Here is a 16,456-nt window from a genome sequence, read left to right on the forward strand (position 1 = left end):
TACTTAAATATTTATTCACAGCCTATGTACAAGGCACTCTGCTAGGTTCTTATTTTTATGATGATAAATAAAACAGAAATAATCCCTGCCCTCAAAGACTTTTCAGTAAAATAGGGGAACCAGACCATAACAAATAGGCAAACACACACATATAAACAAATTTGAATACATAATATTAAGGAGCAAAGAGAATATACACTGATATTAAAGTGTCCTTTAGACAAAATGCTTAGAAAAAGCCTCTCAAAGGAAATGGCATTTAAGCTGAGGTTTGAAGGACAAAAAAGAGCCAACTTGCAAAGAACAAGTGAAAGAACAGTCTTGGTAAGAGGTAGGAATGTGGGCAAATGCCAAAGGCAGGAAGAAACTGTCATGCTTATGGAACTGCAAATGTGCAGACAGACCATGGGGACAAAAGGAAGAGTGGCAGGAGATGAGGTTAAAAATACACATAGGAGCCACTTTATGTATGGCTTTCTAGGCAACGTTAAGTTTGTTATTTAAGGGCCACTGGAAAACCCTGTAACTTTTAAGCCAGAAAGTGACATAATTTGATTTTCACATCACACCTTCTGTAAGGGAAAAACAATAAATTTAGATAAGGGATCAAAAGGGGGACAACCATGGGGCTTCCCTGGTGGCACAGTGGTTGAGAGTCCGCTTGCTGATGCAGGGGACACGGGTTTGTGCCCCGGTCCGGAAGGATCCCGCGTGCCGCAGAGCAGCTGGGCCTGTGAGCCATGGCCGCTGAGCCTGCGTGTCCCGAGCCTGTGCTCCGCAACGCGAGAGGCCACAACAGTGAGAGGCCCGCGGACCGCAAAAAAAATAAAAATGAGAGGGACAACCGTGAAAGCAGGAAGCTCAGTTAGGACTATCACCGATATTCTATAGTGGTGCTACCCAAATTATGTGCGGTTAAGCATAAGGTTTTTCTGTAAACTTTCCAAGGTCAACTAAATAAAATACAGTAACAATGAACAGGTAGAAAACTGGCCATGCACCTGGATGTTGTGCCAGTACTGTACCCTCAATTCCTATCTGTATCTTGTTAGGGACCAGAACTAAACAGGTAATGGACTAATAACAATACTTTAAGATGCACTAGTCTACAGAAATGCTGGTGGCTTAGACTTAAGTTGTGGCAGTGGAGATACAGAGAATAGATAAATCTGAAATACAGAAAAGGTAAATTTGACAGAACTCACTGACAGATGAGAGGAATAAGCAAATGTGAAAAATAAAGAGTAACTCCTAAGTCTTGGACTTAAGAAACAGAGTTGATAGCAGTGTCATTTATTCATGAAGAAGCAGAAGAATGTGAAGTAAGACATCTTGGGAAAAATATCAAAGAGCAAAGGTTTTAAGGTTTAATCAGTTTTAAGATGCCTACAGCACATCCAAATGTTAAACAGTTAACAGATGATACCAGAGGTAGGAAGAATTAGGGACAGAAGTTTGAAAATCATCAGCACATAGATTTAAAACTATGCAATGGGGTAATCCAACCAACACCTAGGTTACAAAGTGGATCACTGAACAGGGCTAACTCTCTCTCTCAATCTCACATGAGCAGTAAGCAGATAAACTAGAGTTACAGAGTCATGGGTACTCACCTACCCATTTCAGAAGACCTATGAAACAGAAGTAAAGAATGAAAGATGGAGAAGTGAAGTATGTGATGTACACGCATTAGAAAGAGGCAGCAAGAGCAGGGATATGTGCAAGAGATTCATGTGGCTATAAAAGGAAACAACATTAAGTTCCAGGACTGTAGCTTATCAAAGGCTTGTGTTTCTTAATTCACTGGAAGGCATGTGCCTCTTGTTAGTTATATTCCCTAAATGAATGTTTAGAAGTTGGGAATAATTGTAAACACTTTAAAATATTAAATTGACCCAGGGACTTGCCTGGCACAATTAGTGCTAAATAAATATTTGATGAAAGAATAAATAAGAAAAAATGATCAAAAATGGAACACCATGGGACTTCCCTGGTGGTCCAGTGGTTAAGAATCCGCCTTCCAATACAGGGGGTGCGGGTTCAATCCCTGGTCAGGGAACTAAAATCCCACATGCCTTGCAGCACAGCCAAAAAGAAAAAAAAACAAAGGAACACCATCCTTGAGTTCCTTCACTGAAGGAAAAAAGAATAGGTAGTTCAGTCCCCTATTTCCAAATAATTCAAACTCTACCTAACAAATAACAGTATAGATCTATGCTGTCTCATGTATAACGTTACATTGCCAGAAATGTTTTGTGTGGTTTTCTTTTATTTTTCAATTTAAAAAAGATAATCCAGGTGAACATGCCATATATTGCACAATATGCCTTCAAAATTGGGCATCAGCAAATACATTTAACAATCTGCAAAACAAAAATTCACTGATCAAGACAAAGATGACAAACTGCTAACACCCACTCAAGTCAGGTCTTACTGACAAATGAGCATTAAAAACTTATAAAATAATAAATCACTGCTTTTGGAATGGTGGGTAGGGATTGTGGACCTATGGGAATCAATCAGTGAGTAAAAGAAGAGGAGACCTCACATGGATGGGCGTCAGAGTATTTGTTATGAGACATTAGATAAGATTAATTTCAACCATTTTAATCACCATGGCAGAACAATCGAAAAAGAAAGATGGAATATTAGGAGCTGAAAAGACCCACAGCTCCTTACCTCACATGTGACCTTCCCCAGGACCACATAACTAACTAGCTGGTAGAACCCACCTCCCTTTGCTTTATTACATGGCACATTTGAACAAACGGGTTTACTCAGGTATTAGTGCCACCCCTACCCCTTTCCTTTGTCTGCCTAATGATTTTGAGAAAATGTGAAATGGAGACAGTTATTTATCACACAGCACAAAACAGAGTTAGAATCCTCAGGTGGTGATTTCTTCCTTTTTATACCATTTCTGAATTTCTCATGTGATCTTCTTTAGACTGACCAACTACAGCCTGCCATCCCCCCCTTCCAAGGGAAAACAAATAATTCTGTATCTATCATTCAACTGCCTTCACAATATTCCTCTACTTTGCAGGCTATATTCCTTGGGTCCAACTCAGTCTGCCCATTCTTATTTCCTTGAATTTTTTCTTCATTCCTGAAAAGAGCTCCTTTAGCTTCTCCTAGTTTCTGGCACTGAGTACATGGAAGGCATTCAAATAATATTTATTAAATTTAATTGCTCTTCCTTATATTCTCATTAACAGCTTTTGGTATGGTCTTCTCTACTGAAAAATAGTGCCATGGTCCTGTCATCTGAAAGAAATTACATCCAATGTGCTCCAAATTTAACAAAGATTTCAAACAAACCCGTCATTTAAAAAAAAAGTAAATACTAGTCCTGTCAAGACCCAGGTTTATGGATCCAAGACACAGTGAAAGAGCCTACAAAACCATCCCAATATAAACCTCTTAACATCATGCTTTTAAAGTGCTTCCAGAAATTTGAATACCTGTAATCTACATAATTTTAGAATTAGCCTATGTGCGAATGTACTATGAATAAAAAGATATACAAATCTGCACTACTGACACTAACAAACTGAAAAGGAAGATCACCCAGTCAAATTCCTGACTGTGCCTTTCAATTCTTTTCATTTTCTTCATAGCCACTTTTAACAGCACTGATACTATGCTAAATGTAAAAATAAAACAAATGAACACTAAAATCAAACCCAAAACACCTAAAATGAATATAGCGTTCATATCTACATGCATTTATAAAGGTCAATCTTTTTAGGTACTAGGAAGAGGAAAAGAAAATACTGCTAACATACTGGGTTGCCAAAAAGTTCGTTCAGTTTCTTCCATAAGATGTTACAAAAACCCGAACAAACTTTTTGGCCAACCCAGTAACTTCAATACTACCCTTGCTTATTAACATACATATTTTAAAAAATGATTATGGAACCTAATATGCTCAATAACACAGATATCTGAAAATCTAAACATCAAAGCTGCTTATCAGTCTATTAAAATTATGGTTCTATGCTTCTGTAGGAAAAAACAAAAATCACATCCACCATACTATCATGGAATTCAAACAAGGAATTTGATGGGGGAATGGGTACATAATAAATAGCTTTTCAAAACATGTTTTTAAAATCTTAAAAACCTTTTCTTGAAAATTTTCTTTAACTCTTCAACTATACCTATTTACTCAAGTAAATGTTCTTATACTAGTTTTGAAGTATTTTACATAAAATTTCAATTCCTTCAAAGCATTATACATTATCAAAATTTTTCACTGTCATGATTATAGAAAAAACCAAAAAGTTTTATATTTTTACCTGGTCTTGGTACCGGCTGTGCTGCAGGAGTCTGCGTCTTACGGGCCGAGGCACCCTCCTTTAAAAGAATAAAAATGGGTATGTTAAAGTTCCTTTGCATGATAAACACTTTCATTTAATTACTGCAAAGAAATTCCATATCTCTCTCAGTCACTCCACTAAAAAAAAAAAGGAAAAACCTCCCCTTATCTTTTATGCTATTGGTTGTGAAGCAGTAAGAGAAATCTTTAGCGGGAATATATTTAAATTGTTACCATTCAGTAGTTATTGTAAGTAGGCAGTATTTTTCAAATACTCAATGATTTGCTTAATTGCTGGCAATTATAATATTCTCAGAAATGTCATTACCAGTTTAAAAATCAAGTCAATCTTTTTTTCCCTTAAAGAGTCTCAAAATGAATAAATGATACATAATCTCACATGTGAAAGATGAAAGTGTTACCTTGAGTTCATTTAAAAAAATGCAAATATTTCAAATTAAATGCGTTTTAAAATATTCAGGGGAAATAATCCATTTATAAAGATGAGATTTGTTACATTTAAGAGTAGTTGAAAATATCTTAAAAACTGAATAACAAATCTCAACTAATTACTAAGCATGTAATATATACAAGGAAATATGCTATGTATTGAAGTACATCAATTATATACTCAAGAATAAATGCCTCTGAAATGCTTAAGATACTTCAAAAGTTATCTATATATTTAGTGCAATAGTTTCAATCATATTCACACTAAATTCTTCATTAAACCATTTTTCTTTATAGAAAGCTACAAGTGTAAATTTCAAAAACAACTAGTAACTCATGGAGATTTTATTCTAGTTGTATTCAAGTGAAGGAAATTTGATAAATATCATGGAAGTTACATAAATCCATAATAATAAAAATCACTACTACAACCACAGAAACATTTCTAAAGAAGTCCTGCTAAACAATGTTAATTTTAATCATATTACATTTTCTTCAAAAATTTGGAATGGTAAAATCATTTGGAATGATAAGCTATCCCAAAGCATCTTTTTTTTTTTAATGATTATAAAAATTAGTACCAACACAGAGAATGTATTTCACTTGGAATTCGGTGGGATTCCCGGCATTCAGTTAAAAAGCCAAAGAAACCATTCTTTACTGCAAAAAATAATAGCAGCAGAGGCAACTAGCAAAAACTTTTTGGGGAAAAAAGGTACCCGAAGACAGCAGAACATCCTTTTCCAATATTTTCACTGTTATGTATTTAGTTATACATTGTGTGGTTGAAACTGAGTCACTCTGGATGCCGGTTTCATGGATGTGTTAAGTTTGTGAAAATTTGTCAAGCTTACTAATGATATGGTCATTACACTACAAGTAAATTATATTCAAGTAAAATTTTAAATGTAAAGAAAGTGAGTTATTATTAAGGTGGAGAGCATATTAAACATTTAACTTCATTTAACATGCTGAAATTTCTGATTTATATTTTTCTCTAAGTTCATGTTAGGGGACACAACGGCTTTTACTCCTCTTTGTAAATCTAGTACCTAGAACACTCAACAAATGTGTGTCATATTGAACTGAGTCTAGACTTTTAAAAATCAGAAGCCAAGGGATAATCATTAAATAGAAATTAACTAGACATTATATAATAAAATAACAAGATTAAGCTTTAACCATATTACTTTTAAATCCTTATATGTAAATACAGACTCACTGGGTATGGTTTAAGTACACAGAGAAGGAAGAAAAATAAAGGAAATGAGACAGGAAAAACAATGAGCACACACATATGGAGACCTCTTTCTGTCTGCATTTGACTATAAGGCTGGTTGAATCCAAATCAAAGCCCTCTTCACCTGAATAGAGTAGACTTAGATCAAAATCACTAGAATACAGCACTAGAATGGAAAAGAAAAGTCTTTTCCATTACAAATTATTACCCTTAAGTATTTCTGTCTTCAAAACTAGACCCCTTTAAATATCAATAATGGGCATTTTATGTTTACCAAGTAAGCAATCTTTGCTTGATGACCCCTTCCCGTTCCAAATCATTCCTTTTGGCAATAATCCCCTGGTTCCTGGTCACTGGGCAAGACATATGTCCTGGGCTAGGTCTACTGAGAGTTCTTCTTTGATATGTGTTTTATAAATTGGAGCTCGCCAGTCACAAGGCTATAAGGAGGTTAAGTCTAAAATTACAGATAACCGTGTCTTTTGACCCATGGAGAAAACCCATCTGCAGAAGGACATAATGAAGTTACTGTTAGGGAAAACACTGACTGAAACCACCCACCCTGGCCAGGCAAGGACAGTAACAATCTACACGAGTTATTTTATGACAGAAGATCCTGTAAGGAACACGGAACTAACAAGACACCACCAACCGGAAGAATATGGGAAAGGTCAAAAGGACAGAGATGCCAGTCCACATGTCCTACCAACCTCCCAGAATCCTCCTCACTGGAATCCATCTTGGCTGAGCGGTTCCACGTGCCACGAGAAAGGACCCTGTGTCAGAATGATTGGCCAGAGACAACCTGGAAACTAATCCCATCACCATAAAGCCTGAAACTGCAAGCCACGTGGGAGAGCAGTCCTCCTGGGTCACCTTACCCTCCTGCTCTCCGCCAGGACGCCCCTTCCCAATAAAGTCTCTTGCTTTGTCAGCACGCGTGTCTCCTCAGACAATTCATTTCCAAGTGTTAGACAAGAGCCCACTCTCGGGCCCTGGAAGGGGTCCCCCTTCTTGCAACATTACCAGCATACAAGAAAACACATGGAATACAATATCCCTCATAATATCTGGCCTGTAAGACCTATTCTCCTGCTAACTCTTCTTGATTCTAAGAGCCATTAAAATCCCTCATCTCATTCTATGCACCCCACACAAACAATTTTTGTCTTAACTAGTTGAGCAGAATCTGTTAATTGCAACCAGAAGAGTGTTATCTAATTTTGTTTTCTCAGATTCACTGAAAATTCTGAGTTGCCAGAAGTCACTATGGTATAACTTCGCTTAATTCTGAAGTAAACACACACAAATAAGCTCAAACGCACACAATCATACACAGCTATGACACTTCAGTAGGCTGTGGGCTCCTGGAATGAAAACCGGGAGACCTTCACTAATCACGTCGTTAGTTCATGGCCATTTCTAGGACGCCCTAGCCAATACTAAGAGCTAAAAGCTCATTCTACTCTGACCTGCATTATTTTGAAATAAATTTGTATAAGTCATTGCATAAAGGACCTCAGAAACCATATAGTCCAATCCCAGCACCCTTTACTCTAAAGATGAAGAGACAGAGGTGAAATAGTTTTTCAAAGGCTACATAGTGGTATATCTGGCATATATTAAGAAACAGAAATAATAATTGGCAGTATCATGGAGTAAACCGACAGTTCTATATTTTTAAAGATATCTGGATTGGGGGGAAAATACTACTCAGCTGGGAAAAGAAAAGTAACAGCACAAAAACAACTAAAAGAGCTGACAAGTTGTGCCAACTGGAGAGGAAAACCTGCTTTCTCTTAAAAAGTCAGAATCATTACAATTTCACTAAGACTTGATGCATTCTGGAAAAGAAGTAACTGATAAAAAGGGATGGGGGAAATAGTGATAGAATCATATTTGCAAAATGTAACAAGACAAAAACAAAGTAAACTGTTTACAGTCCTTCCTTGCCTTCTTTTAGCAAATGAGATAACCTAAAATCTTCTGGTATTGGGAGACAGAACAGTGGTATTTGCTGTTTAAACAAGTAGAAAATAAAACCATAATATAAAATATCATAAGAAAGAATATTTGTTACAAGTATCAGTATGCAAAATATACTATATTTAATTTTGAAAATTGCTATTTATATGAAACTTAATGAAATACTGAAATTGCTTAATGAGGAAAACATACAGAATATATATGCAGATTCTAGGAGTTTATAATCTACCTCTTTGACTACTGTACTTATGAGAGGAAAAGTAATATGTTTTAAAAAGTAAACAAATACTAATTTACAGTTGCATGTTTTTTCTTTTTAAAAAGTAACTCATTCCCATGAAATCTGGATTTGATATTCAGAATTCTCAAGTATCAGGATTTTTTTCTTTCAGCAACTGAATTTTTAAGTTCACTGAGTGAGTCTTCAAGTATTTTGGAAAAACTATGTACAAAAAGGAAACTGCAACTCTGAGCAAATCACAATGAGGCTGAAAAGCACTAAAGGTTTCAGGAACAAAACACTTCAACACAAATTTTAAGTAGACTTGTCATAACCTGGGGGTATATGTATACAATGTTTGCCAATACAGAAAATAGCTGACACATTTCTAAAATATAGTATAGTATATCTATACAGGCATATCTCAGAGATACTGCAGGTTTGGTTCCATACTACTGCAGTAAACTAATATCACAATAAAGTGAGTCACAAAATTTTTTGGTTTCCCAGTGCATATAAAAGTTATGTTGACACTATACTGTAGTCTATTAAGTGTGCAATAGCATTATGACTTTAAAAAATGTACATGCCTTAATTAAAAAAAACTTTATTGTTTAAAAATGCTAGCCATCCTCTGACAAGGAGGGTTGCCACACCTTCAATTTATTTAAAAAAAAAAAAAGCAAAGCACGTAGTATAATAAAACGAGGTATGCCTGTTAAATATATAGATTTGATACCTCTATCAAATTTCTCATTATGCTATATAACTACTTGTCTACTTCTTACAACCAGACCATCAATTACTTGAGGTCAGGGACTGTCCATCACATGTCCAATGCCTGTTATAGAGAGCCTGATGCATGGTATATATGCTTAATAAATATACATTAAGTAATTAATTAAAACAAATCCATACCTTAGCATTACTGATTCACTAGTGTTATACTGGTTAAACTGCTTTAATCTGTTAAATGAAGATGGTAAAAATATCACAGAAGATTACTGAAACAAAATTTATTTATTCATTCCACATACTTTCACCGAGAGCATCAAGTACCAAACAAGAAACTGGGAATGCAGCAGTATAAACAGAAGCCACGTGGTCCCTGCCCTTATGAGATTGGCAATCTAACGGAGGAAGCCAGTGACTGAATAAATGAAGAGAAGTTGAAAAATTAGAAATATAATTACATATGTATTTAATTATTCATAATGTGCATATATGTGTATTTGTCTGTAAGTGTGTATGTGTGTATTTGTCTGTAAGTGTGTATGTATGTCTGCGTGTCCAGCTCACTGCCCAAAATAAAGAGAGACTAATAACTGTTAAACCATCTTCTTTCCATAAAGAGACATTCTCTATACAAAGATAAGAAAAGAACTAGCAAACCAAATTCAGCAGCATACTGAAAAGATTATACGCCATGACCAAATGGGATTTATTCCTGGAATACAAGGATGGCTCAACATATGGAACTTAATCAGTGTAATAAATCACACCAACAGAACGAAGGGAAAATAAGCTCATGATAAAACTTCATGATCATCTCAATTAATGCAGAAAAAGCATTTGACAAAAGTCAACATTCTTCCATGATTTAAAAATTAAAACCCCTCAACAAACCAGGAACAGAAGGAAACTTCCTCAACATCATAAAGGCTATATATATATGTGTGTATATATATGAAAAATCCACGGTTAACACCATACACAATGATGAAAGACTGAAACCTTTTCCCCTAAGATCAGGAACAAGATGTCCACTTTCCCCACTTCTACTCAACATAGTACCTGAAGTTCTAGCCAGAGCCATTAGTCAAAAAAAGAAATAAAAGACATCCAAAATCTGAAAGGAATTGATAAAAGTATCTCTTTGCAGATGACAAGATGTATATGTAGAAACCTAAAGATTCCCGGGGTGGGGAGGTTGTGCAGGGAACAGATGCCCTACCACAATTAATCAACTATTTCAGCAAAACTGCAGGGCGCAAAATCAACACACAAAAACCCACTGCGCTTCTATACGCTACCAACGAGCAATCTAAAAAAGAAACGAAGGAAACAACCCCATTTGTAATGGCTTTTAAAAAATCAAATACTCCAGAATAAATTTAACCAAGAAGCAAAAAAACTTGTACACTGCAAATTACAAAGTGTTGCTGAAAGAAATTAAAGCCATAAATAAATGGAAAGACATCTATGTTCATGGACTGCTAGAATTAACTATATTAAGATTTCAATACTACCCAATGCAATCTACAGATTTAACACAATCCCCGTCAAAATCCCAAAGGTGTTTTTGCAGAAAGAAAAACTCATCCTAGAATTTATACAGAATCTCAAGGAACCCCAAGGAGGCAAACTAATTTTGAAAAAGAAAAAAGTTGGAGGACTAAAACTTCCAGATTTCAAACCTTACTACAGAGGTACAGTAATCAAAACACTGTAGTAGGGCATAAAGACAGACCTATACACCAATGGAATAAGACAGCCCAGAAATAAACTTTCACATACATGAAAAGTGCTAAGTCCATGCAATGGGGAAAGGACAGTCTTTTCAACAAATGATGCTGGGAAAACTGGATATGCACATGCAAAAGAATGAAGTTGGACCATTATCTTACATCATATACAAAAATTAACTCAAAATGGATCAGAAGCCTAAATTTAAGAGCTGAAACTTTAAGACTTATAGAAAAAATCAAAGAGTAAAAGCCTCATGACATTAGATTTGACATCAGTTTCACGGATATGATACCAAAAAGTACAGGAAACAAAAGAAAAAGATAAACTGGACTTCATCAAAATTAAAAGCTTTTATGCATCAAAGGACACTATCAACAGAGTGAGAAGTCAACCCAAAGAATGGGAGGAAATACTTGCAAATCATTTATTTGATAAGGAATTAATATCCCAGACATTTGGTTATAATATTATTCTGGATGTGTCTGTGAAGATGTTTCTAGATAAGATTAACATTTCAGTCAGCAGACTGAGTAAAGGAGATTGCCCTCCCCAAAGGAGATGGGACTCATCCAATCCACTGAAGGGCTGAACAGAACAAAAAGGCAAAATAAAAGAGAATTCACTCTGCCTGGCAGTGGTCAAGCTGGGACATGGGTATTCTCCTGCCTCAGCCTCAGACGGGAGCTTACACCAGCGGCCCTCCTGGCTCTCAGTCCTTCAGGCTCAGACTGAAGCTATACCATCCCATCAGCTTCCCTGGGTCACCAGCCTGATAACTGTAAATTCTGGGACTTTTTAGTCTCCCTAAGCACATGTGCCAATTCCTTATGATCGATCTATCTATCCTATTGATTGTTCCTCTGGAGAACCCAAACTAATACAGCAATAAAAATTTGGATCAAAAGAGAGGAAACGAGAGTGAGACAGAACACAAACTCTTTAAAGAGGTATTCTTTCATACTGGGAAAATGTCAGGTTTTTAAAAATTGTTTATCTGTAGATTAAAAAATTACATCCACATGAATGTAGATGAAATGTTAATCACAGCACTGCAATTAGAAACAAACCAAAGCATGTGTACTGATCTCCTTTAACACCAAAGTCTATAATGATCACATACTTTCTGGTACAAATGAACAATTCTTTCTCACTGAGTTTTAATAAAAGCATTATCATTCTCACTTAAAACTGGCAGAATTGTTTTTATAGTGGCAGAGGGATACGGGTAAGGTAGAAGGTCCACAGGCTCATTTGTGTAGCTTATGGATCCATGGACTAAAAACAAATACACTGATGTTAACTAGAGACAGAATAAATCAGTGCAAAAAAAAAAAAAAAAAAGCTTGATTTACAAGTCTTGAGCTCTAGGTTCTAGCTTTGGCCCTGCCACATTAAGAGTAGACCTTTGAGAAAAATCACAACCTCTCAGGGTCTTAGTTACCTTGCCTGTAAAATGAGGAAACTAGATTTTTAGATGACCTCAAAGGTCCAATTCTGCTCTGAAATTCCATTATTCTAATGTAAGTAATACCTTTTCAATAGGAACAATGCCATTACAGTACAACCCGAAGGGTCCAATTAACTGATTAAGTTTGAAGACATAATTCAATGTTTCTTCAAATGCATACAGCTCATAATTTTGCTCTATAGCTTATAAATTTGCTCTTCTTTTGTTTCGTGTGAATAAATAATATTCTCCTGACCAGCTCCCTCTATCGAAGGTTACATGTTTGGAATTATATTAATTTCATTGTTTTGGGAACCAAAGATTATAGCTACTGGCAATACAGGTAGAAAGGGAAATAACAATATTGTAAGCTTTAAAAGAAAATATTCAATGTTTTACCATTTAATGATTCAAGAAACTGACTGAGGAAGCTAAAATAAAACAGAGACCTGTACATACTTAACTATCTGAAATCACACATACTGAGACAGGCAACTGAAATGTCGTGAAACATTATAAATTCCAGAGATGTTAATAAATACAAATTCTGTGAAAAGTTACAGAGGAAATACAGATAAAACTCAAAGTCTACTATGAGGATATTTATGAAAAAGAAACATACTCAATATGTTAATTAATAATCAGGGAGACACTAAAAAAATGGAGGGTACAAACAGAAATATATAAATTTTCATTTTTAAAATTTTAGTTCACTAAAACTCAGGAACTGTATTATCTGTGAGCCCTCTTTTTATTTATTAAAAGGGGATAAAATATTAGAAATACATAAAAATTAAACAGATAAAAATGTAACATAAAACCAACTACAGGGCTTCCCTGGTGGCACAGTGGTTAAGAATCCGCCTGCCAATGCAGGGGGACACAGTTCGTGCCCTGGTCCGGGAAGATCCGACATGCCTCGGAGCAACTAAACCCATGTACCACAACTACTGAGCCTGCGCTCTAGAGCCCCGCGAGCCACAACTACTGAGCCCATATGCCACAACTACTGAAGCCCGCGCGCATAGAGCCTGTGCTCCACAAGAGAAGCCACCGCAATAAGAAGCCCGTGCACCGCAACGAAGAATAACCTCTGCTCGCCACAACTAGAGGGAGCCCACGCGCAGCAACAAAGACCCCATGCAGCCAAAAATAAATAAAATAAGATAAATTTATTTTTTTTAAAAAAACCAACTCCAAAAAAAAAAAAAACCAACTCCAATTGGGAATATCAAAAGTATCAAAGCAGTGAAACTGAGTGAGACCACAGTGAATTGTACAAGACAAACTCTACCTGAAGGGAAAAACTGTAAATAACTATATAACATTTACTTCTAGTTATCTGTGCCATCTTTATAATGATTTGTGTACCCATCAAGTCTAGAAATCTCTTGAAAAAAAGGAAGCTAATGATGCAGTATCTCATATGCTCCTGTAATTTGTGTATATGCTTAATGTATTTGCTGAAAGTAAGTGAATCCGTTGGGCATCCTCTAAGAAATTAGGGAGGGGAAGAAATCAAACCCTAAAGTCAACCCTTACCCCTTCCTAATCCTATAACCTTTGCCTGTCTCTTTTGCAAAGTTTTGAAAACTTTGCAAAGTTTCTTTATACTAAAGTCCCTATTGCCAACCAGACCATAAACAATCATTCTGAAGACAGCTACGTTACGTACATGAATTTAGAATCAAGTATACTCAATGTTCCCAGGTCATCTCAAAGAGGCCCTTTGGGGAAAACATTCTATTTAGTTACTTCTGTCTTTTGCATTCGTTCCTTATCTACTAAAGCTATTAAATAAGAAGCATTTTTCAATATTAATAATTTATATTTGAGTAACTATGCTTCTTTGTGAAGTTTTAGTGCACTTGTAAGTTCTAACATATTATATCTACCTGAATTTACAAACGGTCACACTTTGTAATGAATTAATAGTGTTAATATTTTTAAATACTCATGTGCTGGGGAGCAGGGAGTCAGGAGTAAGATGCCTGAAACAATTTAAAGGTGCAGACCTAGTAGGCTTCACAACTCTATGTAAGAAATATTTTACACTGACCCCTCTAACAATTTAAAATTAAATGCACAGGTAACATTAACCTATGTATGTAAAATTTTTAATGGAAACCAATATCCTAGCAATATACTCTGTATTACAATTATGCTTTAGATTCATTTAAAGAACACACACACACACACACACACACACACACACACACACACACTCTCTCTCTCTCTCTCTCTCTCTCTCTCTCCCCCTCTCTCTCTCTCTCTCTCTCTCTCTCTCTGAGACACTCAGAAGGCCTTGCTGTTTTCAAAGATTGTCTCCCACACTATAGACTACCTTCCCTGGCCACACTCACTAAATGCCCTTCAATTATTTTGTCAGCCAAACACACCTTCCCTCGTAAACTTCTAGAACACCTCCTAGAAAAGTAGTATCAAGCCCAGTACTGCCTTCATTGATAACCCCAGCTCTAACCTCTAAGACTATTCCATGTGTGTCAAACAACAACTGAAAGATTCTAGTTGATTCGTGCTAAAAAGAAACAGCTATGCTACTGAGAAACCAAAGAACAGGGGCTTCCCTGGTGGCACAGTGGTTGAGAGTCTGCCTGCTGATGCAGGGGACACGGGTTCGTGCCCCGGTCTGGGAGGATCCCACATGCCGCAGAGCGGCTGGGCCCGTGGGCCATGGCCCCTGGGCCTCCGCGTCCAGAGCCTGTGCTCCGCAGCGGAAGGGGCCTGCGTACCGTAAAAAAACAAAAAAAACCCAAAGAATATACAAGCAAAAAGGCATACCTCGTTTTATTGCACTTTGCAGATACATTTTTTTACAAATTGAAGGTTTATGGCAACCCCATGTTGTCAGATCATGGTTTTAGCATTTTTAAATTAAGATATGTACATTATTTTTTTTAGACATAATGCTATTATTGCACAAAGTATACTGTAAACATAACTTTTCTATGCACTGGGAAACAAAATGCATGTGACTCACTTTATTGCGATTTCACTTATTACAGTGGTCTGGAATTGAACCCCAAATATCTCTGAAGTGTGCCTTTACTATTTTTTTTAAATTAATTTATTGGCTGCGTTGGGTCTTCATTGCTGCACGCAGGCTTCCTCTAGTTGCGGCGAGCAGGGGCTGCTCTTCGTTGCAGTGCACGGGCTTCTCATCACGGTGGCTTCTCTTGTTGCGGAGCACGGGCCCTAGGCGCATGGGCTTCAGTAGTTGTGGCACGTGGGCTCAGTAGTTGTGGCTCGCGGGCTCTAGAGCGCAGGCTCAGTAGCTGTGGCGCACGGGCTTAGTTGCTCCACAGCATGTGGGATCTTCCCAGACCAGGGCTTGAAACCAAGTCCCCTGCATTGGCAGGCGGATTCTTAACCACTGAACCACAGCGAAGTCCCTGCCTTTACTATTAAAGTACTTGCCAAATTACTGCTGATTTTAGATGCTTACATTTTCCCTTAGGATCATTAACAGTTTGTATGAATTAAACCAGATAAAGGTGTCTACAGTTAGTTTTGAAAGAGACTTTAAATTTAGCTCTGCTTTCAAGTCTAAAGGAATTCTTAAACAATATGAGAAACTGCAGCACAAGCTTGTGAAAACTGAAGGAAAGAGTAAGGCAGGCAAACACTGACACTTGTGGTCATTCTGAGATTGCTAATTTGCAATCAGCTAATTCCTGCTTTGAGTTCAAAGAAAAGCAAAACTGGTTCATAAATCTTATATTAACTTCAAAGGAAAATGCCACATTCTTAATAAACACAATAATTTTTTTTTCAAAAATGGAAAACTACTAATATTAAATAGCCAAAAATATGCTATTTGTCCAAATCCTGTATGCAATGAAAAAGATGTCATCTGATTTTGAGTCAAAACAGTCAAGAGATATAAACTCCAAGCAAACACTGCTACGCAAAATTGCTGATTGATCTCAATAAAATTAAAATTGGTATCTAAATAACTGTGTCAAATGGAATTTTTCAGAGTAGTACGTTGGAAATTACACCTAATCCAAAACATTAAGATTTTTCTCCAGCACTGGAAAAAGATAGCTAGTTCTTCAGGTGAAATAAATGGCTTGCATTTAGGGGCTAAAGAGTCAGACTAAAGCACAAACAGGAATGGAGACTAATGTAGGGAAAACCAGATTCATGTTCCCCTCCTCACATTACTCAAGGCTATTAGCTCATTCTCAGTGAACAGAAATCACCCACCATGGTTGAAGTGTTCTCCCCACAACCCTTTCTCCCTTGTTCTTTTTACCAAGGACATTTAGTTGAATTTATATAGATACATGAATAGTATAA

At 36.4% G+C, this 16,456-nt stretch overlaps 1 protein-coding gene across 1 annotated transcript in view; it reads right to left on the bottom strand.

Annotated features, from left to right (window-relative positions):
- Positions 1–16,456, bottom strand: part of CDC73 (cell division cycle 73) — a 92,342-nt gene that overhangs the window by 22,915 nt on the left and 52,971 nt on the right. The window contains exon 11 of the mRNA XM_079921873.1: positions 4,302–4,359. Within this exon, the coding sequence (XP_079777999.1) occupies positions 4,302–4,359 (58 nt within the window). The remainder of the gene's footprint in view (positions 1–4,301; positions 4,360–16,456) is intronic.

This window comes from Stenella coeruleoalba (genome assembly GCF_951394435.1).
Source record: "Stenella coeruleoalba genome assembly, chromosome: 1".
NCBI classification, from domain to species: domain Eukaryota; kingdom Metazoa; phylum Chordata; class Mammalia; order Artiodactyla; family Delphinidae; genus Stenella; species Stenella coeruleoalba.